We start from the raw sequence: 24,347 nt of genomic DNA, 5'->3' as shown, positions 1-24,347 counted from the left end.
TTGAGCCACGACAGGGTGGGCTGTGTGTGTTCTTCCCCACCCACCTGCCCTGCGCGGGGAAGGGAGAAGGCGTTCCCGTGTGGAAGCTGTCTCAATGCGGCGGGTGGAGGCTGACGCACACACCTGGCACCCACCTTCGTGGGAAGGCCCCCATCCCCAAGCACCAGAGCACAGTTCTGTCAGCACCGCACGCAGGAGCGCCTCTGGGGTCCAGCACCACCTCACCGCTGCAAACTCACCTCCCAGCACGAAGTTCCCGCAGCTCCTGCTCTGGCCTCACTGCATCAGGATTACCCTCCCAGCCGGGTTGCAGAGAAGGACACCGAGAAGCCAAGGTGGCCCCTGCATGGCTCCCACAGAAAAGCTAAAGGAATGCTGGGTGCTACCTGGGAAACCCACTACGGAGCAGCCACTGAATTGCCTGGGGAGGGGGACCATTTTCTCGCCCACTGCTTCTGTAACAGGCCCCTTCGCATCATCCATCCGTGGGATCTTCATGCCAACAGAGTCACCCGCATGTGGACACAAATGTCCAATCTGACTCTAGGGACCACTGCCCCAGAACACACATGTGGACACACTCACCCACCCCACCCCCAACTCTTACATATCCTTCCTTCCTTTCTTCCTCCCTTCCCTTCCCTTCCCCCCTCCCCTCCCCCCTTCCCTCCCCTTCCCTTCCCTCCCTTTCCCTTCCCTTCCCTTCCCTCCCCTTCCCTTCCCTTCCCTTCCCTTCCCTTCCCTTCCCTTCCCTTCCCTTCCCTTCCCTTCCCTTCCCTTCCCTTCCTTTCCTCCTCCCCTTCCCTCCCCTCCCCTTCCCTTCCCTTCCCTCCCCTCCCCTTCCCTTCCCTTCCCTCCCCTCCCCTTCCCTTCCCTTCCCTTCCCTTCCCTTCCCTTCCCTTCCCTTTCTTTCCCTTCCCCTCCCCCTCCCTTCCCTTCCCCTTCCTTCCTTCCTTCCTTCCTTCCTTCCTTCCTTCCTTCCTTCCTTCCTTCCTTCCTTCTTTCCCCCCTTTCTTCCTTCCTTTCCTCCTTCCTTCCCTCCAGAAACAACATTCACAGAGACACCTCCCAAGTAAAGGAGAGCACACGCTTGCCCAGTCTCTGTCCCCGGGCATCAGGGCTCTAGGCACAGGACCCGACACATCCTGCCAGGAGCCCAGCGAGAGGAGCGGGGTTAAGTGAAGCAGTAAGAATTGAGGTGAGTTGGCAGAACTTCCTGGTCCTGTGTCTTTAGCACCAGAATTTGGGTGGGGCACTGCAGTGGGAAAGGGTGAGGATTCGCTGTGGGTTTTAGAAAATAGCTCAGATGCCCATGTGTCTTGGATGGCTTAGCGGATGCCAGCTTAGAGGCCAGATGGATGGATGAATTAGCGGCCTCTGGAGGTCCTCCCACCCCTATGTTGCCACAGTTCCCCAGACACAGCACATACACACATCAGCCTTTCTGTCCGTGGCCAGGATCAGCAGACAGACACGCACTGTTTCCTCACTAGTAGTATTCTCACACGCAGCACTAGCAGCAGCCAACCCTTACTGAGGGCCGGCACTGCACTAAGAGGCTCTACACGCATCTCGAGGCAGGTACTACTATCTCCACTTTATAGGCAAGAAAACGGAGGCACAGAAAGGTTAAGTAACTTGACCAAGGTCACACAGCTAGAACTTGGCAGCTCCAGGACTCAAAGTCAAGTGTGTTTGATACTGACCCAGGATGCCACACTGCCTCTCTTCAGCACTGGTCCCTTTGGAGCCTGGGGCTCCCTGCTAGGACTTCCCAGGGAGAAAGCGTATTAAACAGGCAGGCAATTCATAACTGGGTCTAAGTACAGCTGGCCCTACGTGGCATGCCCTTGTTTATATAGGCTCTGCGATCTATTCATGGAACATTCAAATCAAATGTCACCCTGCTCCCCATTGGGTGCCAGAGCTCATTTTTCTCTATTCTTCCCCCACCCTCCATCACTGACCCAGATCCCTCACGCCTTAGGTAGTCAGCAAAAAGTACAGGCACAGAACAGAGGGAAGGGCAGAACCTGGGGGCACAACAAAGGCAGTGGCAAGACCTTGAACCACACAGACTCAGACTAAAACCTCCTCATTGCAGACATAATACCTCCACGCCCACCCTCAGCTCCTCAAAAGCCCCCTGAGGCTGTCAGACGGCAGCAGACTGCAGCCCTCCTCTGCTTATTGCTCACTCAGTGGCCACGAAGGAGATCCCCCTGGGCCCCTAGGGGCCGTGCGTGCCTTCTCCCCGAACCCTGGCTCCACCATTGAGTACGAGGTGCTTCCAACCACTCACAGGACAGCCCTGGGTGGTGCCACTCACCCAGGTCCATATCTGCAGCCTTGGGCCGGTGGGAGCAGGGCACGTTCTTGAAGATGGCGTCCAGAATCTTCTCCTTGACCTGAGTGATGGTGTCACAGTTGAGGATCTTCACTGGGACCTCTGGGCTGTTGGCGTTGTCTGGGTTGACACAGCTCAGGACCTGGGGGAGAGGGAGAGAAGCACATGGGAAGGGCAGCAGGAAGAGCTTAGAGGGTCCCTGCAGCACCCCGGGCCCCTGTCCCCACCAGCTCTCCCTCTGCAGGCTGGACCGGAGCGGGCTGGGGAGAGCCCAACACAGCTGAGCCCAACTGTGTTCCCACCAAGCCCTCTGCCCTTCTGGTCCTATAAGCAGCAGGAAGGCGCTGTGACTTCAGGGTCATTGCAGGAATAGGGGCTGCACACTGAACAATCCTGATTTTTTCAGAGAACCATGTCCAAGTAGGAGGAGGCAGTGAGGGGAAATCTGCATGAGAATGGACACTAATGCATGCATGTGTGCGCTCTCCACACACACACACACACACACACACACACACACACACGTGTGCAGAGGTACCTTCTCAAGTCCACACCCAGACTCTCACCCACCGCTGAACCCCCCAACCCCCATCTGAGTGTGTCAGCCTGTTTTTCTTGTCCTCCCTCTCACACACACTCACACTAATGTGAATCTGGTGCCTTTCTCTCAAGATTTCGTAAGCTTCGGGTTTATGAGGGTTTGGGGCTGAGTGGAGGTTGCAGAGGCCATATGAAGCTTAATGTGTTCTTTAAACATTTCAGGTTCAGGCCTCCTGAGACCCCTGCCTGGCTTTGAACCTGAAACCTTGTGTTAGGGGAAGAGGCTACCCTGGCTCAGGACCTCAACTTCTCCTTTTGGAACTAGTCAGAAAAGTTAAGACTCTGCTTAAAGCACCAAAGTGTATATTTTCCTTTAAAAGCTTCTGGGATGTTTCCAAGGGCCTTTCTTCCCTTGCTGTTCTCAGAGGCTCTCTCTGCATGGCTGAGGCTGTGGGGGGTCCTGGGGGACCACAGTGGGACGGGCGCATGCTGTGGGGCACAGGGGCTGTCTAGTGGCCATGCCACTCTGGGCACCTGCACCCTCCTTCCGACCCTGCTGCCTCTCCTCCTCTGAACTCGCACCGCACCCCCCACCCCAACCATTTCCCAATTGCACGTCTGGTTTGCAGACTCAGACAACAGCCTTCCCCCCCCTCTCACCCCCCTCAACCCCTCACCCCCCTCACCCCCACTCCATGTGGTGGCAATCAGAACCCTGGCCCCTGGATGCCTGCCTTTCATTAGCAACCAGACTGCTATGAGCTCAAATAGGAACATGCTTATTCCATTAAGAAGAAGGAAAAAAACCTCCTAAATCTGTAAAACCAAAACTCTCATTCTCAAAATGTCCTAAACAGAGAACAATGGTGGAAGGAACTCTGAACCATGTGTCGCTCTGAGTGCCCTCGCCAGCCACTCTGTCCTCTAAAAGCCTCCTGGACCCTCCCTGCCCCCTCCGTGGCCAAGCACAGCCGGCTGCTCCGGGCCCTGGCCTCCCTGCTGTCCTGTGTTCCGGGCCTGCCCCGGGCAGCGAGGCAGCCTGTTCTGGGCCTCCTCCACCAAGAGACCGAGAGGAGAGGCTGTCGCCTGGGCATGATCTCCTGACATTTCCACTTGCCCAGGGTTCATGGGGGCCCTGTGAGAACTCCATGGAGCTCAGGGCAGGCAGAGAAGCAGCAGTGGCCACACTGAGGGACAGGATTCCCAGCCCCGGCCAAGCCACAGCTCCAGCCAGAAGTTTCCTTCCCACCTCCACTCCCATGACCCTTGGCTAGTTTCCGAGCAAACTTCCTGGTGTTTTCTTTTTCTGCTCGGTGAGGGGTTCTTGTTAAAATGCAGATTCTGATTCAGGAGGTCTAGGATGGGGCTTGAAATTCTGCATTGTAGCAGGCTCTTGGGTGAGCATCTAGCATCTAGAAGGCTCTTACGTGAGCATCTAGCAGGCTCCCAGGTGATGCAGATGGGCACTCCCAGCAGCAGGGCCCTAGTCTAAGTTCTAGTTTCAATACAATTAATCACTCAGCACTTAAGAGGGGCAGCTGCTATAAAGCGATATGTCCCCAAGCCAGTCAGCAGCTGTCTCATTCTTTGTATTATCCCTTCTGCCAAGAACAAGGTCACCATCAGTTGGCCCAAAGCACCCTGGGCTCCCCCAGCCACTGCCGAATTCCACGACCTCCTGTCTTTTTGCGACCCCTTCCCCTTGGAGACTCGGTCAGCCCTGTGTGCTGCTGTCTAACACTTTCTTCCTTTCCGGTCCTCACCAGCCTTGGGGTTACTCCCACTTCTGAGTGTGGGAGTTTCCTTTCACAGGCCTAAAGGTGGCTGTTAAATCTCCCTGCAGCCCAATTTCTTCTCTGGGCAAAACAATTGTAATTTCTTCCCCGATTCCTCACGGAGCCTCTTCCCAGCGTTTCCACCTTCCTGGATGCTCTTCCCTGACCCCCTCCGACTTTCCCACGTGCTCTGTAAGCGAGCCTGAATGAGCCAGCTGTGCTAACGACACCTTAACCTATGGAATAAAAGGCCCTGCAGTTTGGGCACAGAGCATTCTTACAGCGCATTGTGTTGGATGCAATATTGGGGAGCCACTGATGAGATGGGAAAGAAAGGGAGCAAAGGGGGAGAGATCCAGCAGAGATGTTTCAACAGTAGTTCTGGCTCATTAAGAAGTCGCTTCAAGTCTCTATTTTTGGAAGGATATTTTCCCCTTTCCCATTTTAATAGGAGCCTCTAATGCTCTCCTCCAGAGCAGACCATGCCTGCAGGAAGCAGGGGCCCTGGCCCCACGCTACTCCTTTAAAGCTTAGCGACTGAGCCAATCCTGGCGAGTCTGTGGGATGCTGTTGGGCTTCCCAGGGCCTCTGAAGATGGAGTAACAGGTGCATCATGGTCACATCACTCTCAGACAGCAGGAACGGCTTCGTTCAGAGCGGCAGGGACAGTCCCCTAGCTGGCCTCCATGTCTGGGACGCTCTCTGTCTCGCTGACCCTCACGTCTGGCTCTGCCATGTCCAGCCTGGCCTGCCAGGTGCCCCATCCCCGCCACAGTGCATGTTCAATCTTCTCTGTCTTTCCTTGAGCATCACCCCCCTCCCCCAGCAGTCGACATTTTTCTTATTTTCTCAGCCCCTTTCCACTTCCTGTCCCCTTCCCTATGGAAGGCCTGGTGGGAGATCACAACACTCTCCTAAAATGCCCGAGAGAGGGCTCCCTGGCCTGGAGGGAGCGGGCAGCCAGCGGGCAGGCTTGGTGGCAGCGAGGCAAGGCGGCAGGGAGCGCTTGCCCCGGGCTCAGCACCTTCCCCTCCTCTCCCATTCCATCCTCTGCGCAATTTTGGGGGCTGCATACTATTGTCATCTCTGCTTTAGTAGGGTCTAATATTATCCCCATTTTTTTTCAGATAAAGAAACACAGACTTGGACAGATTGAGACTAAGATGAACCCAAACCACCCTGCTAGTCAGAAGCGGAGTCAGGGCTCCAAGCCGGGTCTGCCTGTTTCCAAAGCCCATGCTCCTACAAGCTGAGCTTTGCTGTCTCCGAGGTCTCTGTCAGGAGGTGGGGTCTAACCTCCAAAGAGGGGATCCCCACCTTCCCTGGACAATGCCTCCACCAGTAGGTTCTCCTGGCCTCACGTTCCACAACTCGGGGCACGTCAGATTTGACTTGAACCAGTGGGCACAGGTGGGCCTCAGAACCATGAGGAATTCTTCCCGGGTTCTGCTCCTTCGTGCCCCCACCTGCTCTCTGCGTGGAAGTGTCCACTCTCCTCTCTGGGAGAATGGACAAGAAGGCATTCCTTTAGGGGGGTCAGTCAAGCAGCAGCTGGCAGGGGCTCAGGACCCCAAGGTTCAGTGCACGGGCCCGGAAGCCCACTAGACTTTTGCTGAAGTGTTGCTCAGGTGTGTCTGAGCTACTGGTCCCCAATCCAGGTGCCCCCGAGTGGTGGTACAGAGGACATCTGGGTGACAGGCACAGGTGGCTGACCCTTGCAGTGAGCAAACCTTGAGAGGTGGATTTTCAGCATTTCCACCATCCCCTCTGCTGGGCAGGGGCTGGGCACACCAAAGCCCGCTGCCCCGAGCCCAGGGGAAAGGCTGTGGGGCTGGCTTACCAGGGTTTTGTAGTCGATCTGCTGGCGGATGAGCTTGTCCTCACTCAGGGAGTAGCGGGCCTCACCCGTGATGGCATCGATGGGCCCCTTCTCCATCTGCTGTTTGATGGCGCAGAAGAGCGAGAAGAGGGGCTCCCCGGCACACTCCTGGCGAGGGGAACAACCATGCTGGGCGGCCGCTGGACCACAGGTGAGCAGGGCCCAGCCTCCCACGGCCCCTGCCTCTCTAAAGGGCTGCTGTCTGCTCCTCTGGTTCGCTTCTCTCCTCCTGCTCCCACCTGCTTTACTCTTGGGTTTTCAATCCCGCCTTCAGAGGTACGTCTCCCTGGGCTCCTTTGCCCACATTGTCCTCTCCCACCTGCCCTGTCCCGCCACCGTCCTGCAGCTCTTCTTCTCTTCCTGCCTCTCACCCCCTCTCTGGTCCTTTGCCCCACCCCACTCCACCCGCTTTCTCTGCAGCCCCATCTTGAGGCCGCGGTCAGTCCTCAGTGCTGTGACCTCCTTAGCAAACAAGCCAGTAATTGGATGTCGGGCAGCTCTTCCAAATCGCAGGCGCATCGCCACGTATCTGCTGGCACAGCAGCTGCTCTACCAGCCTGGGACCCTTCTCGGCCTCAGCCAGTCTGGGGCTGGGAGAGGCGGGAGGGGGGGAGGAAGAGGGAAAGCAGGGAAGTAGGGGTGAATTGGTTTTAGCTGAATGGCTCCTGTAGGATCCTCTCAGAGGCTCATCTCCGCTCACCCCGGAGAAAGCAGCCTACGGGACCCGTCCCTCGAGATGGGACTGACGGCGAGGCTGTGACATGTCAGAAGCCCGTTCCCTCAGTGACGAGGGAAACTGGGTTTCTTTGGGGGTACTAACAGCCAGGCCCTGGGGGTGGTATAGACTTGGGGGCCGTGAGGGGAATGGGGCAGGCTGGGGAGGAGGCAGGTTGGTGCCCAGGCTGGCGGGAAAACGGGGCCAAGGCCAGAAATACCCACACAGCCAAGCGTACCTTGAGGAACTTGTAGAGCAGGAAGGTGAACCAATTGGTCAACATCTTCTCGGCCACTGACTCAGTCCTGTCACCCGCCACACGGGGGCCAGCAGAGGAAGACAAAGATAGAAGCAGCCGGTCAGACCCCAAGACTGGGTAGGCAGGGGAAGAAGTCTGCATGGGTCTTGCTGCTTAAGGTTTTTGGATAAAATCCTGAGATTCTAAAGAATACCAAGTCCGCGGACCCCCAGACACCCCATAGCGATGAGACAAGCTCTGCCTGCGAGGCTGGGAGGTCTGCTCTGGGCCTGGGCTCCTGGTGGGTTTGGTGGGAACAGGTTAGCAGTGCTGGGCCCTGTCTGTGATGATGAAAATGCTCTGTCTGCTGCCCAATAGCCACCAGGCATATATGCCTACGGGGCAGTTGAAATGCGGCCACAGCATCTGAATTTGCATTTTATTTACCTTTAATTAATTTAGATTTTTATAAGTCACATGCGGCTCGTAGTGATCACATTGGGCCTTAGAGAACTTTATAGTTCATTTGGGTGAGAAAAGAAAAACAAAAAACCGGGGAGTTTCTAATCTGGCAGACGATAGAAAGGAAGTTGGCAGGAGCAGGGGGAGCTGGCAAAAAGGCCAGATTGGACCGACCCAGCACCTAAGCTGAAGACTCAGAGCTGTCAGCAGCATGTGCCTGGCTCATCCCAAGAGGTGCCAAATGGTCCCCTTTCAAAGGCTTCCATGCACTTTGGAACTTCCTCTGGGAACCCTTCTGGTGTTTCATTTACAATGACAGAAAGTCCCTTCTTGAGTCTAACTTGCCTCTTTCATGCTGCTACCCAAGTCCATTTATTCTTTTACTTTGGAAGTGAAGACACAGCAGCAGTGTTACTGGCCAAAGGCCACTTTCGGTTGCATCCACTTAGAGGAAACAAACTATACTCAACCTTGCACTAAGCATGTGGCCAGCTCCAAAGAGAAACCAGCCCATCCAGGCATGTTTACATAGATTTGAAAGTCGCAGGTACCTGAAGATACTAATAGCTAGAATCCCAAGGCAGCTGAGCAGTTGCCAGCACTCAATGAAGGTGAGAGGAGAAAAGAAGGAAGGCTGCTGAAAGGAGCAGGGCCGCCACGGGCAAGAAGAAGAAAGGCGACGAAGGCAGGCAGAAGGAGAGAGGGCATCTGGGAGAGAGCGAGCAGAAAACAAGAGCAGGAGACACAGACCCAGAGCAAGTCCACGCCTGGAAATGCCCCTGGGAGCTCTGGCAGGCCGTGGCAACCCTAGCATTATGCCGGTGGGGAGCTGCGTGGTGGAAGCAAAACAAAAATCAAAGTGATCCACCGTGCTGTTTCCAAAGCTGTGTGGCTGCTCCTGCATGTATGGACCTTTGCAGCTGCGCAGGCCAAGGCCCATTGCATCCGAGAAAGCCTGGGGTCAGCGCTCTGAAAGCCACATCTGTGCACGGGACCAAGCAGGAGGGGAGGCAGCCGGTAAGTGGTGGTCCAGGCAGAGGACCGGACATGGGGGTTTTCCATCTTCGTCTACTCCGTAGATTTTACGGGAAGGCTAAAGACACTGGAATAACAGCCTAAAGGAGAAAAGGCCTTCGAGTACATGGAAAGTGCCAGCGGCAGTGTGGATAGAGTCAGAGGGTCTAACTCCTGTAAGGTGGAAGCCGCAGGACCTGGCTACGAATTCACATGTGACCCCTGGGGTTTCAAGGGTCCAGGATGAGGCACCAGTTGTGCAAGCGGTAGACCCAGGACTGTGCAGAGCCTAGAACAGGTGCCGGAAATCCTTGCTGCGATGCATCAGGCAAGTTGCTATTGAAGGGTTTGAATTCACACACAGGCTGGACCACACGTCTCAAACGTTAATACGCATTCAGATCACCTCAGTGTCTTGGAATGCAGACTCTGCTCCACCGAGTGTGGGAAGGGACCCGGGATGCTGGCTGCATCTCCAGTAGCTCTCGGGTGATATTTAATTTTATTTACTTTTAATTAATTTATATTTAATAGTCACGTATGGCTCATAGTGATCCCAAGCAGATAGGTAGCAGTGCCAGTGGCTTGGGGCTCAAACTTCCCATCTTGAGATGGTGGGGTGGGTTCCCGGAGTGGCCTTGGGTTCTGATTTGGATAAAGCCAGGGGATGGAAAATGACCTCTAAAGATCCCACAAGAGAAGAATTTCAGTAAAAAGGGTCAAAATCAGGGGAGCAAAAGGGCAGAGAGAGGCTGATGGAGAGCAGATATAGGGGCAGATGAAACACAACAAGGTGAGCAGCTGGGCGTGGCCAGTTACATGATGGACAGGTTCTTTAAAGAAGGTGTGGGATGCCCCCAGCCTTTGAGCAAGTCGGTCCCTGACCTTGGAGGACTTGGCTACTCCTTCTAGGAGCTCTGCCCTGGTCTCCTTGGAAGGCAAAGGCCAGGCCTGGCGGGTGGGGGTAGGGGCCCTCTGACCTGCGCCGCCCCTGCCACCCGCGGCCGCCTCTCACCTCCGAAGCAGCAGCTTGGGGTGGTTCTTGCTCTCCAGGTTCTTGTCGATGAGGTCGGCCAGCAGCTGCTTCAGCACGTCGGTGGCGTACTCCAGCTTGCTCTGCAGCACCGTCATGATGAGCGAGGCCACGTTGCCGCGGTCGCGCATGGAGAAGCTGCGCTGAGACTCGAGCGTGCGGATGAAGGACAGCAGGAACACCTTGTTGTTGATGAGCTGCGCAAAGAGCTTCAGGCCTTTCTCCACGCGCTCCTGCCGGTAACCCGGGACCTGCAGAGGAGACCGGGTTCTGACTGCCACCTGTGAGGGCGAGGCTGGCGGGGCCGGGTCATGCCCCCACAGGGTGGGCTGTGCACACTGCTGACCATCCCACCCTGCCACTTACCCTCTGCAGCCTGGCTAATGCTGTCACATCCCTATCTAGTGCCAGGTAACTACTTAGCCTCCGTCACAGCCCACGTGTGGGTCACTGTCTCTGGAGATGAACCGAGTGAGGCACAGAGAGAACATCACTGTGAGTACTGGGGACACTGGGGTTGGAACCCACATCTGCACGCTGGGCGGCCTCAGCTCTTCCCTGATGGTGCGGTGGAATTGAGGAGGCGCCCCACACCACAGCCACCCACCATCGCAGCCCTGGTGGGGACTCCGGGACATGGGCTGCTGTGGGTTGCACCCTGGCTGATGGTTCACAGGCCTGAGCCTTTGCTGACCTAATGTTGGCCCATCTCCAGACCCGTGAGTCCTATTGGCACGCCAGTGGCCTCACAGCCAGGACTTCAGGTTCCCCGTGGGCTCTGACACCACCCCCTATACAAGCTCAGGCAAGTCCTTTACTTCTGCGGGGAGGAGGGGGCACAAGTTCATGCACCTGTAAGAATGGGAAGATTCAGCCCAACAGCCTCTCAGGCATCCCCTAACTCTAGCATCCCGAGACCCTGCTCCACCCTGGAGAAGGGGAGGAATAAGGCTTTATCTTCCTGCCTGCATCTTCTGTTCACTGGGAAATTCATGCAAAGGTTGAAGGGTGTGCTATCCACTCAGCAAACAGGAGCCAGCGGCTGAACCAGCCAGGGAAGACGCTGCTGTGAGATGCACAAGGGTGGGCACAGCACCCTGTAGGAAATGGCCCAAACCGAACACAGCCAGATGCCCTGCAGCAACAGCATGGCTCGAGGGGCTGCGGTACATTCACCTGATGGAATCCCACACAGCCAGGGGAAGGACCTGCCACTCACAGGAACAGGGATGCACCTTGCAGACACTGAATGAAAAAAGTCAGACCCCAAAGAGGGCAGACTGTATAATACCATTTAGATAAAGATTTAAAAAAATAAATAAAATTAATCCATGGTGGCAGGAAAATGTTTTTCTGGGGGTGGCTGTGAGAGAAGAGGCACGAGGGACTCTGGGGTGGGGGGATGGCATTCTGGCTGTGATCTGCATGGTGGCTGGATGGCTGTGCTCACTCAGGGAACAGAGCCCTGTTCAGACCACGTGTGCGTAGCTCTGTGTAAATACTCCCATTAGAACAAGATGTTTGTTAAACAAAAGGCACAGCCTCTGCCCTGGAGGGGAAGCCGCCCGAGAGCACAGGGCAGGGCATCTCTCGAGGGCTGGGGTGCGGGAGATGGGAGCTGGAGGTGCCATCCAGGCCCCATCTTGAGGGCTAGGTCTCACCCATGGATCAGATGCCTCGGGTCTTTGGGAAGGATCGTCATGTATGTAGCATGGCAGTGTGGCACAGTTTCCGAGTCGGTCAAGCTGGGGTCCCCTCTGTTGCAGACATTGACTAGTTGTGGGGCCCCGAGTAGAGCCAGTTTCTTCATTGACAAAGCGAAGGTGTCGCAGCTAATGTGTATAGGGCTGACCAAGGGCAGGGCCTGGCTCTGACTAGTCTCCGCCTCCAGCCAGCACCTTGCCCTGAGCCAGACCCAGGAGGCTCCCTACATGAGCGGTGTGAATGTTCCAGCTCCGCTGCTGCCACCTTTTCGGTCCTGGGGCAGCCAGGGCTTTCTCTGCTTATCTCTCTGCCCCGGTTTGAAACCTCTAGGGTAAAGCAGGATAAAACTGCCGCCACTCTGCCACTCGACTGTGTGTCAGGCGGACGCTGCAGGCTTTTCACACCGTGGGTCTTTCCCTGCTCCCGGGAGATGGCAGGACGTGGCGCCGACGCACATCCTGGTTCACAGCCTGGCTCTGACACTCCTCTCTCTCTGGGGATCTCAGGGAAGTCCCTTAGCCCCCTGGGGCCCCAGGGCAACACGGTCCTTCCCTCATAGGGTGTGGTGTGGGATCAATGGATCAGTATGCCATGCTCAGCCCTGGGAGCCCACCCCTGATCCTGCGAGAAGCGCTCTCCTTGAGGCCCAGGAGGCCGGCCAGCATCAGCCGCTCCCACAGGCCAGGCAGCTGGGAGCTCACTTGTGTTTCCAAGTCAAGTCCGTTGTCATTGCCCTGCTGCGGTGCTGGTACGTGGAACACCCTGTGGGAAGGAAGTTCTCAGGAGAGATGGGGACTTGCCAGAGCTGGGAGCGGGGAGGGGGGTTGTTGCTGGCCAGGGCCCTCTGCAGTTCATCCTCGGCAACCCCTCATTCCCCAAGGCCTCGCCTGGCCTCCTGCCCAGCTCCCCCACCCCCTACTCATGGGCACTGACAAAGGAAGTGCAGGGAGACATGGCCACCTCACCTTGTCATCAGCCTGGGCCTGCCTATACGCACAGCGGGCAGGTGTCTGTCTCCCATGGTCTCCCCCAGCTCTGCGACCGTCCCCTTGCACATCTGTGCCCATATTTTACTCCTTTTGTCCTTCAAACCCCTCAGAGCAGCATCTCCACAACGTGACCTAATAATAATGGGGAATGCCATTCCTGGGTGCCCGCCATGTGCCGTGAGCAGTATTGCCACCTGGAATGATCTTGCAAGGCTGAGTGTGCCCCCTACCAGCTTCTGCTAACGGCTTCTCAGAGAAGCTAGTGCGGTTGTCCCAAGGCCAGTGGCTGCAGGTTAAGCTGGGTTTCCAACTACAAGTTTGTCAGTCTCCCAAGCCGCTTCCATCCTCCCCATCTGGGGCCATGTCTACCCTACTCTGGCTCGTGACTGGAAGCCAGCTCTGAGTCCTCTCTGCGGCTTCCCCGGCCTCCCAGTGGCTCAGGCTGGGGGAAGGCAGAGGACAAGGGCAGGCCGGCACGGTGGCACCTGGAGAGGAAGAAGGCACACAGGGCTGAGCAGACGGCACATTCGGCATGAGGACGTGCCCTGGACTTCCCACTTTGGCTGTCCTCGCCTCTGGATGGCAGGGCTGGGCCCTGGGACCCACGGAGAACCAGTGTCTCAGACAGCAGCCTGGGGTTTGGACTCACAGAGAATAACTGGCTCACGTTCAGGAAACCCCCGTTCCCTCTGGGCTCTATTCCCTCAGCCATAAAATGAGAATATGAGTGCACGTGTCATAATGTTTTATGGACATTAAATAAGATAATGTATGTAAAGTGCTTGGCGCACGCGGGGCGCACTTAAATTTTATTACCTGCCCCTCCTACCTCACTGGCTGCTCTCCCCTGATCCCTCTCCCTGGCTCCCCAGCTATCTAGCGCACTGGCACCGCGTCCCCATTTTATGACAGAGGAGATGGGAGTGAAGTGTCTCGGTAAAGAGTATCCAGACAATTCCCCTTTGTAACGTGCCACCCTGCCCCCTACCCAAATGCCACTCTGAAACAAGGCTTTCTTTATTCACCAGATGGTTCGATAATTTAGTTGAAGTCTGTGAGTATAAAACTGGATAGTAAATTTTAATTGTAACCCAATAAGGTAGAGTTAGGAGGCAATGATAGGTTGAAAATGGGGACTGTTTGCTTTCTGTTTCTAAAGGATTGGTGTGTGTGACCAGTGCCTCGGCAGCCGCTTCCCCAAATGCCCAAATTTCACCCAGATGGTCCCAAAGGGACAGCCTGAAGCCAAAAGACACCTTCTTGTCCACACGCATCCACCACTCATGCCCAACCAGCCGGGCAGGTATCCCGGTGGCTGAAAAGGCTGGAAAACACTGCTTTACATTAGTCAGCGGCTTCCCTGGGAATATTTCTATTCTCAGGAAGCCAACAGGGAGAAACTATGCTGGTGGCAAAGAGGGCTTGGAAAGAAGTAAGAAAACGACGATCCACATAAGATCTCTGGGTCTAGTGTAGGGACCTGGGTCTCACCCCTGGCTAATGTGGAACAGTGGAAGTTAATTTCTGCCTGCAAGCAATTAATTCGTGAGTTTAACGGAAATGGAAAAGTCGTATGTGCTGGATATATACCCAAAGATTGGAAGCAGGGTCTCAGAAAGCTATTTGTGCACCGTGTTCATAGCAGCATTATTTGTAACAGCCAAAAGGTGGAAGCAGCCCGAGGGCCCATTGACAGATGAACGGATAAACGAAATGTGGTCTATTAAATGGACTATGATTCCACCTTAAAAAGGAAAGAAATTTCGCCTCATGCTACAACACAGGTGAACCTTGACAACATTTTGCAGAGTGAATAAACCAGTCACTAAAGGACAATTACTGTCCGGTTCCACTTGCATGAGGTACCCAGAGTAGTGAAATTCATAGACAGAGGTTGATGGTGGTGGCGGCGGAGGGAAATGGGGAGTGGCTGTCCAATGGGCACAGGGTTTCGTGGAGAAGATGCAAAGGTTCTGGAGCTGATGGTGGTGATGGTTGCACAACAGTGTGAATGTACTTAGTGCCGCTGAACTGGACACCTAAACATGGTCAAAAGTTTATGTTGTGTTTATTTTACTACAACAAAAAAACAAAGCTGTGTGACCTGCTAGATTCAGAGCCCATGCCTAATAATTAGCTATTTCATGGGCTCCCACTCAGGGAAATTGATAAAGCTGGCTGTTAACTCCTTTGTGAGCTGAGGCTGGGATCAGAGGGTCTCCCCTCGTGAGAAAGGCAAGGGAAATCGAGAATATTTAGGCTTAAGGGGAAATGCTAAGGATCCAGACGAGGAGGAAGGCAGTGGAAGGACATGTGTGATTTATAACGGGCCCAGCCTCTACACCCCTTTGCAGAATCCTGTAGATATTCCCTCCGGTCAGTACCTGCAAAAGCACTCAACTCCCGAGTGATGGGCCTGTTTTATTTTATGGACAATATAAATCTCGGAACTAGTCTTATTTTCTGTTGCTGCTTCGGCCACAACCTCCCATCCATCCTAATAAGTATCCGGCGCCGTGAGGCATGACACTGATGGAGCACCTCGGGAGTCAGGTGTGCGGGCTTGCTGGCGGAGGGCCGACTCAGACGTCTCACCGCCTGGACTCAAACCCTGTCCCGCTCCCTCCCAAAGTGCCCCGTGCCCTTAGTTTTGTCGCCTGTATTAGGAGCATACCTACTTCAGAGGGCTCTTGGGGGGATAAATGAATGCATGCAGGTCAAGTATTTAAAACTGGACCCGTCAGCAGTCAACTAGTAGTGATTATTCCTTATGATTATTATTTTGCCCTGGTTTCCTTGTGTATATTTTTCACTTTTCTCTGGTACTTGTATTTATAATTCATTCCAAATCCCGTTCAGAACAAAGGGTAATATGAATATATGTATAAGCCAGATCCTATGCTAGACAGGAAGAGGGATAAAATGTTCAAAAGATGAGGTCCCTGCTGGTACAAAAGAGAGTTAGGTTTTTATCATTCACTTTCCACTTCCCTTCCCAGTGCGTCACTTATCTTTCCACACAGATTTATTGAGCAGCAACTAAGTGGTGAAATCATCACATCATATCGCAGTTTCTTAAATAAGGGTCCATGAACTCCCAACATTTGTTTGCCAGATTTCTTATTTCTGTGAATATGTACAGTTTTTCCGAGGAGAGGGACTTGCATTCAACTCTAAAGGAATGCATGACCCCTAAGTCCCAAAGCCCTACTCCCATCTCTGCTCTGAGATTTCCTGGCTTGGCCCCACTGCCTTCAGAGGGACCAGTTGGCGCCGACAACTGGGGGTCCTGGGCAACTTGCTTCCCCTCCCTGACCTCAGCTTCCTCACCTCTGGATCAGGCAGCTAGGCTTGAAGGTCCCCAACACCTTTCTCTGTGCTGACACCATGATGGGGAAGGCCTTGGGCATGGGCACGGCTTCTCACCTCGAGGTCCCGGAGGACAGGGTGGTCTTCAATTCCCGGGAACAGGACCCGCATGGTGTAGGTTCTATAGTCCAGGAAGGGAATCCCGGCTCCGTCCAGGTCACTGGTCAACTCGTGGATGTCTGTCTGCAGCTCAGCAAAGGCTGCCACAAAGAGAAGCCCATGAGACTTCTGGGTGGGGCAGGCCCAAGAGTTACTCCCAACTCAGGACACTCAGACCCCTCACTCAGGCCCCAGGGGACGTGAGCAATGGGCCTCAGATGTGCAGGAATAAGAAAAGGGGACATTTTCATTTAAGTAGCTGAGGTGAACGACACAGGCATGGGAGAAATGTGCAGCCCAAGGAAGCTTGTCTTGGGCCAAATTGCTTCCAAAGCATGGATGGGGGGCAGGCCATCCACAGATCTGTGCCTCTGCTGGGGCCATGAGCACCTCCCCATCTGAAGAAGAAGAAGGGCTTTGGTTTGCAAAATGTGCACGGGGCCCTAGCCAGTTTGACTCAGTGGATAGAGCGTCGGCCTGTGGACCAAAGGGTCCTGGGTTCTATTCTGGTCAAGGGCATGTACCTCAGTTGTAGGCTCCTCCCTGGCCCGGGCCCTGGTTGGGGCTTATGCAGGAGGCAACCAATCAGTCTTTCTTTCACATCGATATTTCTCTCTGTCTTTCCCTCTCTCTTCCACTCTCCCTAAAAATCAATGGAAAAATATTCTCGTGTGATGATTAAAAACAAATGTGCATGGGGCCGGAGGCCATAGAAGAGTGGTGGGGGCGGGGGGTGGGGAGAGGCAAGGAGGAGTTCCTAGTGATGAGGGGCCTATTTCTGATTCTGTGTTTGATGGTCCTTTTAAGAGTTAAGGACAATTTCTTCTGAGTCCCAGTTCTGGGCCATGCAGGTCACTGGAGCCATCAAACCACCAAATGAGGCCAGATGGAGGATCTGCCACCCTAAGATATTCCTTCCACATAAATATGCAGAGCGGGTCTCTGTCCTTCCTTCCACAGGTTGATGCTTCTCATTGGTGAAGTATGAGCTGTGTGGGCACTGCTGTCTGTGGAGGTAACTCAGGTCTCCAGATGGTCACGGAGCTGCAAGAGCCCTCTAGCCCAGGGAAAGGCCAGCGCACAGGCTGAGGTTGTTATACAGCCTCAAAGCTGTGACCACACCCTGTCCTGGGCCACCCTCTGCCACCTGAGGAAGTCAGAGGTAATGTACCCAGCCCTTCCCTGCTTTGCCTTTTTCTTTGGCACATGCACACACACACATACACACATACATGCACACACAAATAACACATGTAATCATGCATGCACACTCCAGAATGGATTAACACATGCTAACAAAGAAGAATGGCCAGTGGATGTTGACTAAACAATATTTCCTTCTGTTTATACAAACACAAGAACCGGCGAAAATACCTGATGGACTCAGAGATTCACAAGCCCTGCCCTTGAAAAGCAAGCCCTGTGTCCAGTGGACTCTGGTGACCCCGGGAACACAACACGCTGCCCCAGGCCCTGGACCCCACCGCCTCCTGCTGTGCTGACTGCAGGCCCGAGGAGCTTGAGGTTTTGGGCTTGAGGACACCAATGCTTCCTGTCTGACAGACAATGGGGAGGCCACTGGGACCATGGAGAGCTCCTGTGCTGCTCTCTTCCTGCACCTGTGCTCTGCTCACATGGACACAGGGGGTCCTTGTCAAGCGAAGTGACTCCAAAGCAGAGCAACCCTAATGCATCCTAGCAAAACTGACAGCAATGTGTGTGCACATGTGGCTGTGAAGGGGATTCAGTGAGCCTTTTTGGGAAGTACTGTCACCGAAGTTCTGATGAGCACTCATGTATCTTCATGAGGAACACACATGTGCACTTGTGGGAGTACATGGACATGAGCATGAGTGTGAGTGTGTGTGCTTGAGTGTATGGGTGAGAGTGCATGAGTGGTCATCTGAGTGTGTATGTCAGTGTGTGTGTGTGTGTGTGTGTGTGTGTGTGTGTGTGTGTTTGTGTTATATCAGAAGGTAAGGCCTGTGACGGGCCCAGGCCAGGTCTCTTCTGAGTGTGTGTGTAGGTGCTGTCCTGGCTCACTGTCATGAGTGTATGTGCAGGTAACATCCTACTCATTGTCAAGTCTTCAAGAAGTCACCTTCCTGGACCCAAGCTGCCCTGCAAACATTCCAGAATCAGCCCTGGGCACCCCTGGAAAGTACTTCAGGAGAATCCTCCATGCTGCTCTACTCCTCTCTTCCTGCCACATGGGATGGCTCTCCCCTGAGCAGAGGCTAGGGCTCGCCTGGCACCTCCACTGATGCTCAGCTGGCCTCCCTGTCTGATGCTACTTCCTCCTCCTCTGGAACATTCTCGGAGAGGAGCCTGGCTTCACCCTGCCCTTGGCGCCCCTCCCAGTTGGGGTGCTCATCTGGTGAGGAGGAGAGGGAGGGAGCTGGCTTTTTATCAGTCTGCAGCTTCTCTTCAAGTCACCAAGCGCCTCCAACACTCAAAGCCTCACGCCTGCCACACATAAAAGAGATTCTAATCACTACTCCTAATTAGAGGAAAGAGTACATTGCAGAGAAAAAAATTAAGCAGCGTAAATATAATAAAAGGCAGTAATTAACAGTCCCACAAGGCGGATGTGCGTTGACAGCAAAAGGATGTAGAGAGGGGATGGAATGGACCCACCTCCCATCAGAGAGCCCCAGGTAGAGGCCGGGTTTACTCCGTGTATAAACCTACAGCAAGCAGCCACTCACCCCTCCCCGGTGAGTCACAGAATGATATCCTAGGGGTGACAAGAGTCTGACTCCTTAATTTCCTTCTGAGATTTTGTGCAGCTGGTTTCAGTTCATGGCACATTGGTAACTTCTTAAAATACAAGCTGTGAAACACTCTTCCTTCTAAATCTCAGATCAGCCCTGCAGCCCTACCTTCCTTCAGGAAGACAGCTGAAGATGGCTTGAATGTGTTACGTCAAGGCCCCCCGAGAGGGCAGCACAAAACCCACGGGCCAGGATTCTGGGCTGGAAACTGCTCTCGTGGGATTTGAAATGATCCCAGCTTGACTTGGGGAAAAAGGCAGGGCACATCTTGAGGAAGAGGGACAGGAGGCTTTAGCTTACCTGGCCTTGCCCGGGTGGGGACTGGCTAGGATATGGGATCGGTCTGGGCACAGGCTCATCGATCAGAATTCAAGTTCTGCAGGTAGACACCCAACCCCCAGCACTGCCCACTGCTGCCCAGCCCAGCCCGGCCCACTGCTTATGTGTGAGCCACACATGTACACACACACACACACATGCATGCACATGCACACGCACACCCAGGTTCCAGCATGGAGCCACAGCCACCTGGCCACTCAGTACCTTCTTTGCACTCCAGGGCCACGCGGGACTCCAGGTTGTCCATTTGCATCTGCAGCCGCTTCAGTGTGAGGTCGCTTTCGCGGGACTTGCGTTTGTAGGCAATGAGCACGGCCACGATGAAGATGATGAGGAGGCCACCCGCCACGGCGATGCTGACGATGGCGGGCAAGCTGAGCGGGCTGTCCGGGGCGATGTACACCATTCCCGGGGAGTACTCCATGCCGCCAACGCGGGCCTGGGGGCACAGTGGGCGAGATGGAGCTGGGCGTGGGGACAGAGCATCCTAGTGCACAGCCCCGGGTCACCGGTGCACTGGTGACCAGGGTGGGATGAGGGAAATGGCTCCGGGGAGCAGCAGCATATTTGGTTGTAAAAACAGCCGAGAGGGCATTTGGGGCTGGGCGAGGGGATCCGCATAGCTAGCACGGGCACCCCTATAGCGGGAAAATTCCTTCTCTTATCCAGGAGACAACACCGGCATCTTCAAAGGGAACGGCACACAACTGGGATCTAAAGAGTGTGACATGATGACATCAGTGACTGGGTCCCGTCACTCATCCCATTGTAAGGACGGGTGACCGTGGCACAGACGTGATATCGGGGACCTCCCCTGGCCAACAAGGGTCCTTTTCTGGAATAGTCTCCTGCTCATGACGAGCAATTTAGCGCATCATTTAAAGTGACTTGCATTGCTCTCATTGTGGCGCCAGCCAGTGTGGAAGGACTGACAGTACAAGAAAAAGAAGTCCGAAGAAAGACAGGGTGGGTAATGGGTGTGGGGAGGTTGGAGGAAAGTTGAAACAGGCCAGGATCCCCTCCCGGGATGCCTGGGGGCACAGAGTGGAGCTGGGCCGCTCACACCCCGGTCCCTATGCCCCGTCTACCCGGGACAGACAGGGCCCGCAGCCTCACCATCACTTTGTGCCTGCCAATGAGGTTGGGCGACTCGCAGAGCAGCTGCACGTCGGACACCGTCACGGCACACGGCTTCTCCCCGACCAGCACGGTGTAGTTCAGCTTCACGTTGCCCCCAGCTACGGGGGGGATCAGGTTCTTGCCCTGGATGGACAGGAAACCCAGTTCCCACCCCAGAGTCAGGGCCACAGCCACTGCTGGCTGCCTGTCCTCCTGCCGGAGTTTCCAACCTACCGGTGAGCTGGTGGAGAGGCCACCTTCCCCAGTAAGTCCACAAAAACCGTGGCCCATACACTACCATCCCCCCTTTCTCAGTGGGGCATCAATAATCAAGGCGCTCTTTTCAGCTTATCCCAAACTCAGCCTCAGAATCCTTCTCGACCCAGAGTTGTCGTCAGTCACTACCGGTGGATTCAAATTGCCATCGCAGTTAAAATGAAACTACCCACGCTCCAAAGAAACCCTGTGTTGTGATTTTCAAAAGGCTGCACAGGAAGAATCAGTCTGAACCTTTGGCCTCCCAGCATCTGACAAAGCTCGGGCGTCCGATGGCCAGTGTGGACCTGGCTGCCCTGACCAGGTCTCCATGGCCTGTAAGGGGAGTGAGCCTTCAGCACAAACTCAGAGAGAGTGTTCGCATACTCTGAGCGACAACACAGTCTGAGCTAGGGACTCCAGTCACGATTTGGCAGGAGCTCGAGGCTTCTGGTCTCTTTCCTGGGCAGCGGCCACCTTTCTTCCCACCCCCCAGCCCCCAGCCTCAGTCTACCTTCAGGATGATGGGTGTGCCAGGCTTGAGCTCCAGGATTCCCGAGGGACCAAAGGCCTCAAACACGGGATTGGGATAGTAGGTGAAATTGGTCTTGTTGAGGATGAGCAGGGACTGGACGTTGTCCAGGATGAAGCCGAACTCCTCTGGCCTCTCGGTCAGGTCAGACTGGTGGTCGGGCCCCAGAGCAAGGGCCGGAGCCTGGCAGGTCATCTCGGTGGCATTCAGAACCTCACAGAGCTGCGGAGGAGCAGGCAGGGAGACAGCGGTGCATCTGCACACGCACGCGGCCGCCCGCACCCACCGGGCCACCTGCGATGCTGCCATGTGGCAGGGGGTTGACACGGACAGTTATGCCTGAGTCAGAATCCTTTGCAGCCAGGAACACACAGCCTAGGCCCTCAGGGAATATGTTCTGCACCTCGCTCCACATTGCCCGTTTGAGTATGGCAGTGACTAGGGCATCTCTAAGCTAAGGAACAGAACTGGGGGTCAGAAGGGTGGAGGAAAATGCATATAAAGCTCCATACACCCTAGAAGCCATTGGCCCTCCCTGCCTGTACCCCAAGATGTGAAAATGCCCTCATTCTGCTCAGGGGCATCACACAAAATGGGTCATCAGTGTCCGGGGCGGCCTCTCTGAGTCCTCGGGGAGCCCCACACCCTTTAGGGAGGTGACCCCTGCCAACCCCAGACTCACATTGATGTGCTCCTTCCCTCCGTGCTTGGCACGGATCTGGGGGTTCTGGATGAGGTTCAGGTGAGTCCCCCACACGGTGATGGGTGTGTTCCCACTGCCCAGGAAGAGAGAAGGAGGGTGTGAGCACAGGGATAGGAGCAGCAATGGCACTCGGCGACGACGATGATATAACCACTCGGGCTGCGCTTCGACATTAAAGACAACGGTAGCCAGTCGGCATGACAACGTTCATGGGGACAAGGCTGATGAGCTGACTGCATAATAACAAGGAGGAGCTCTCGGCAGTCAAGGCAAAGACAGTGATGACCAGATGTCCGTGGCCATCCTGTGCTGAGCTCATTCGGAGCGCGGACACCCTGTGGAGGCCGGGTCTGCCGCTCGGCCCTCTTGGCTCCCCGACGCCTCCGGCCTCCAGCCAGCTGCTCCTCTGCAGCCCCCTGGGGTCTCCTCCTCCAGCTTTCACCAGTCTCAGTAAATTTTCCATAGGGCCCGTGGCCTAGTGGACCAGACTGTCCCCACCAGGACCCTCCAGGGCCTGAGCACAGCCTCCTTCCCAGGACAACCACACCACCAATTGCCACAGTAGAGGCTTCAGTTGCCTTAGACCTGGGGAAGGCAGAGGCGCAGACACTCGGGAGCCTCCTCTCAGAATGCAAAGGGGACATGCTCCCGGGCTCAGTCTCCCACACCCCGGTGGCCGCCAGAGGAGGAGGATGGGTGGGGGGTCAGGAGGTTCACTTTGTGCAGCTTTACAAGGCAGCCTGGGTGTCAGTGCCCTCCTTTTGGGTGGCTAAGAAGCTGACATGGCGGGGGTGGGGGACTATCCTCTTTGGGGACAACTCACAGGACAGGGAGGAATCACCTTTCCCACAACCAAGGGAGTATCTTCAAGAAGAATCCTACTACCTACAACAGTTGAGTAGTTGTAAGTGTGGTGGGTACAGAACCCTGGACACCCATTCATTTCTACCCTCTACCCTCCTGCCCTTCTTTACTCTCCCAGTAAATTTCCCCCCTTTCTCTCACCTCCACCTGCCCCCTGCACACACACACACACACACACACACACACACACACACACACACACAATGTGTGCAGGAAGATTCCCATGAAACCCAGGGCAGTGTTTGAGCTTCTGATATCCAGCCATCTCCTGATCTTCTCAATCAATTCAAAACACATTTATCCAATGTCCCCCCTCACTGATCCTCAGTAGCCCAGGATGGAAGCAATGAAGAGGCAGGAAGTCTGCAGATCCTCCCCCGCCGCCCCCCACCCCCGCCAGCGTGGGCTTTAACTGCAGCCAAACCCTGGAGCCGCTGGTGGATGCAGGACTGTGCTCCACCCCCGTTGATGACAGCAGGAAGGATGGCACCTCTGTTTCTATGATGGTGACATGAGGAAGTACTGAATTAAACCAGGCTGAGGATTCCTCAGAGGGTTGCAGAGTTTGTCTTAGGCACAGGGGGCTATGCCAACTCCCCCAACTCACCAGGCCCTGGGGGCAAGCCCTGGAGTCGCTTTTTACAGGCTATGTCCCCTCTCCGTGCCTTATAGGCTGCATCTGCTTAAGATCATGGCTAAAACTTATTAGGTTTGGTCCTTAGAGAGTAAATTGATGAGGACAACCAAGTCTCATATCAGAAATGCTGCCTTTCCTTGGGTGTAAGACTGGGGTGGCAAACTCTTTCTGTAAAGGGCCAGAGACTAAATACTGCCGGCTTCCCAGGCCGTGTAGTCTGCCACAGTTCCTCAGCTCTGTTGTTGTGGTGAGAAAGCAGCTATAGACAAAACATATACAAATGAGCATGGCTGTGTTCCAATAAAACTTTATTTCAAAAGCCAGATTTGGACAGCCAGATTTGGCTTCCATGCTGGAGTTTGCTAACTCCTGGTTTCAAGGATTGTTCTCTGGACTGAACTGGTCTCTGAATCCTGCCTCAGCTTGTGGAGACTACATCTTCATGCCCTCCCCTCCCCGCTGACCCCCGGCAGACAGTGGGAGGGCCGAGGACTGAGGGCCAGGGAGGAAGAGGGAGCTGAGCCAGGCAGCATGCTGTGCATCTGCACCCCTTAATCCTCTCAGCCGCCCGCAGAGGGAGGTTAAGAAACTCCTAGGGTCACTTGGCGGTAAGCAGTGGAGCTGGGCTGAGCTCACTCCTTCTGCCCCAAGCCCTGTTCCATTCCCCACGTGGCCCCTGGTACAGCCATTTCCCCTCTGTCACCAGGGGCCTTGCGGTCGGGATGCCTCTTGCAGGGCCTGGCAAAGCAGACTCATGCTGCCTGCCTGAAGTTCCTTCCTGTGGTGCGAACCCCCACTCCAGGCGCCACCAAGCCAGGGCTGAAAGGAACCCAGGTCCTGGGGTTTCCAAAGCCCCAGGTGAGTCGTGCAAGAGGTGCAGACCTTGGGAAATGATGCAACTGACCCAAGTCAGCTTGTGAACGGCTGAGCACGAGACTGCACCGGAGGGTCTTTCTGGGG

The 24,347-nt window shown here is 55.0% G+C and overlaps 1 protein-coding gene across 1 annotated transcript in view; it reads right to left on the bottom strand.

Annotated features, from left to right (window-relative positions):
• The window catches only part of PLXNA4 (plexin A4), a 401,265-nt gene that overhangs the window by 25,149 nt on the left and 351,769 nt on the right, over positions 1-24,347 (bottom strand). Inside the window, exons 17-25 of the mRNA XM_079785801.1 lie at positions 21,866-21,959; positions 21,166-21,405; positions 20,394-20,540; positions 19,482-19,716; positions 16,123-16,265; positions 9,986-10,254; positions 7,495-7,561; positions 6,503-6,649; positions 2,330-2,489 (exon numbers count right to left, since the gene is read on the bottom strand). Coding sequence (XP_079641927.1) covers positions 2,330-2,489; positions 6,503-6,649; positions 7,495-7,561; positions 9,986-10,254; positions 16,123-16,265; positions 19,482-19,716; positions 20,394-20,540; positions 21,166-21,405; positions 21,866-21,959 — 1,502 coding nt within the window. The remainder of the gene's footprint in view (positions 1-2,329; positions 2,490-6,502; positions 6,650-7,494; positions 7,562-9,985; positions 10,255-16,122; positions 16,266-19,481; positions 19,717-20,393; positions 20,541-21,165; positions 21,406-21,865; positions 21,960-24,347) is intronic.

The sequence above is a fragment of the Cnephaeus nilssonii genome (genome assembly GCF_951640355.1).
Source record: "Cnephaeus nilssonii genome assembly, chromosome: 12".
Classification (NCBI taxonomy): domain Eukaryota; kingdom Metazoa; phylum Chordata; class Mammalia; order Chiroptera; family Vespertilionidae; genus Cnephaeus; species Cnephaeus nilssonii.
Note: the sequence above shows the minus strand (reverse complement) of the source record. Positions and strands in the feature narration are given on the sequence as shown.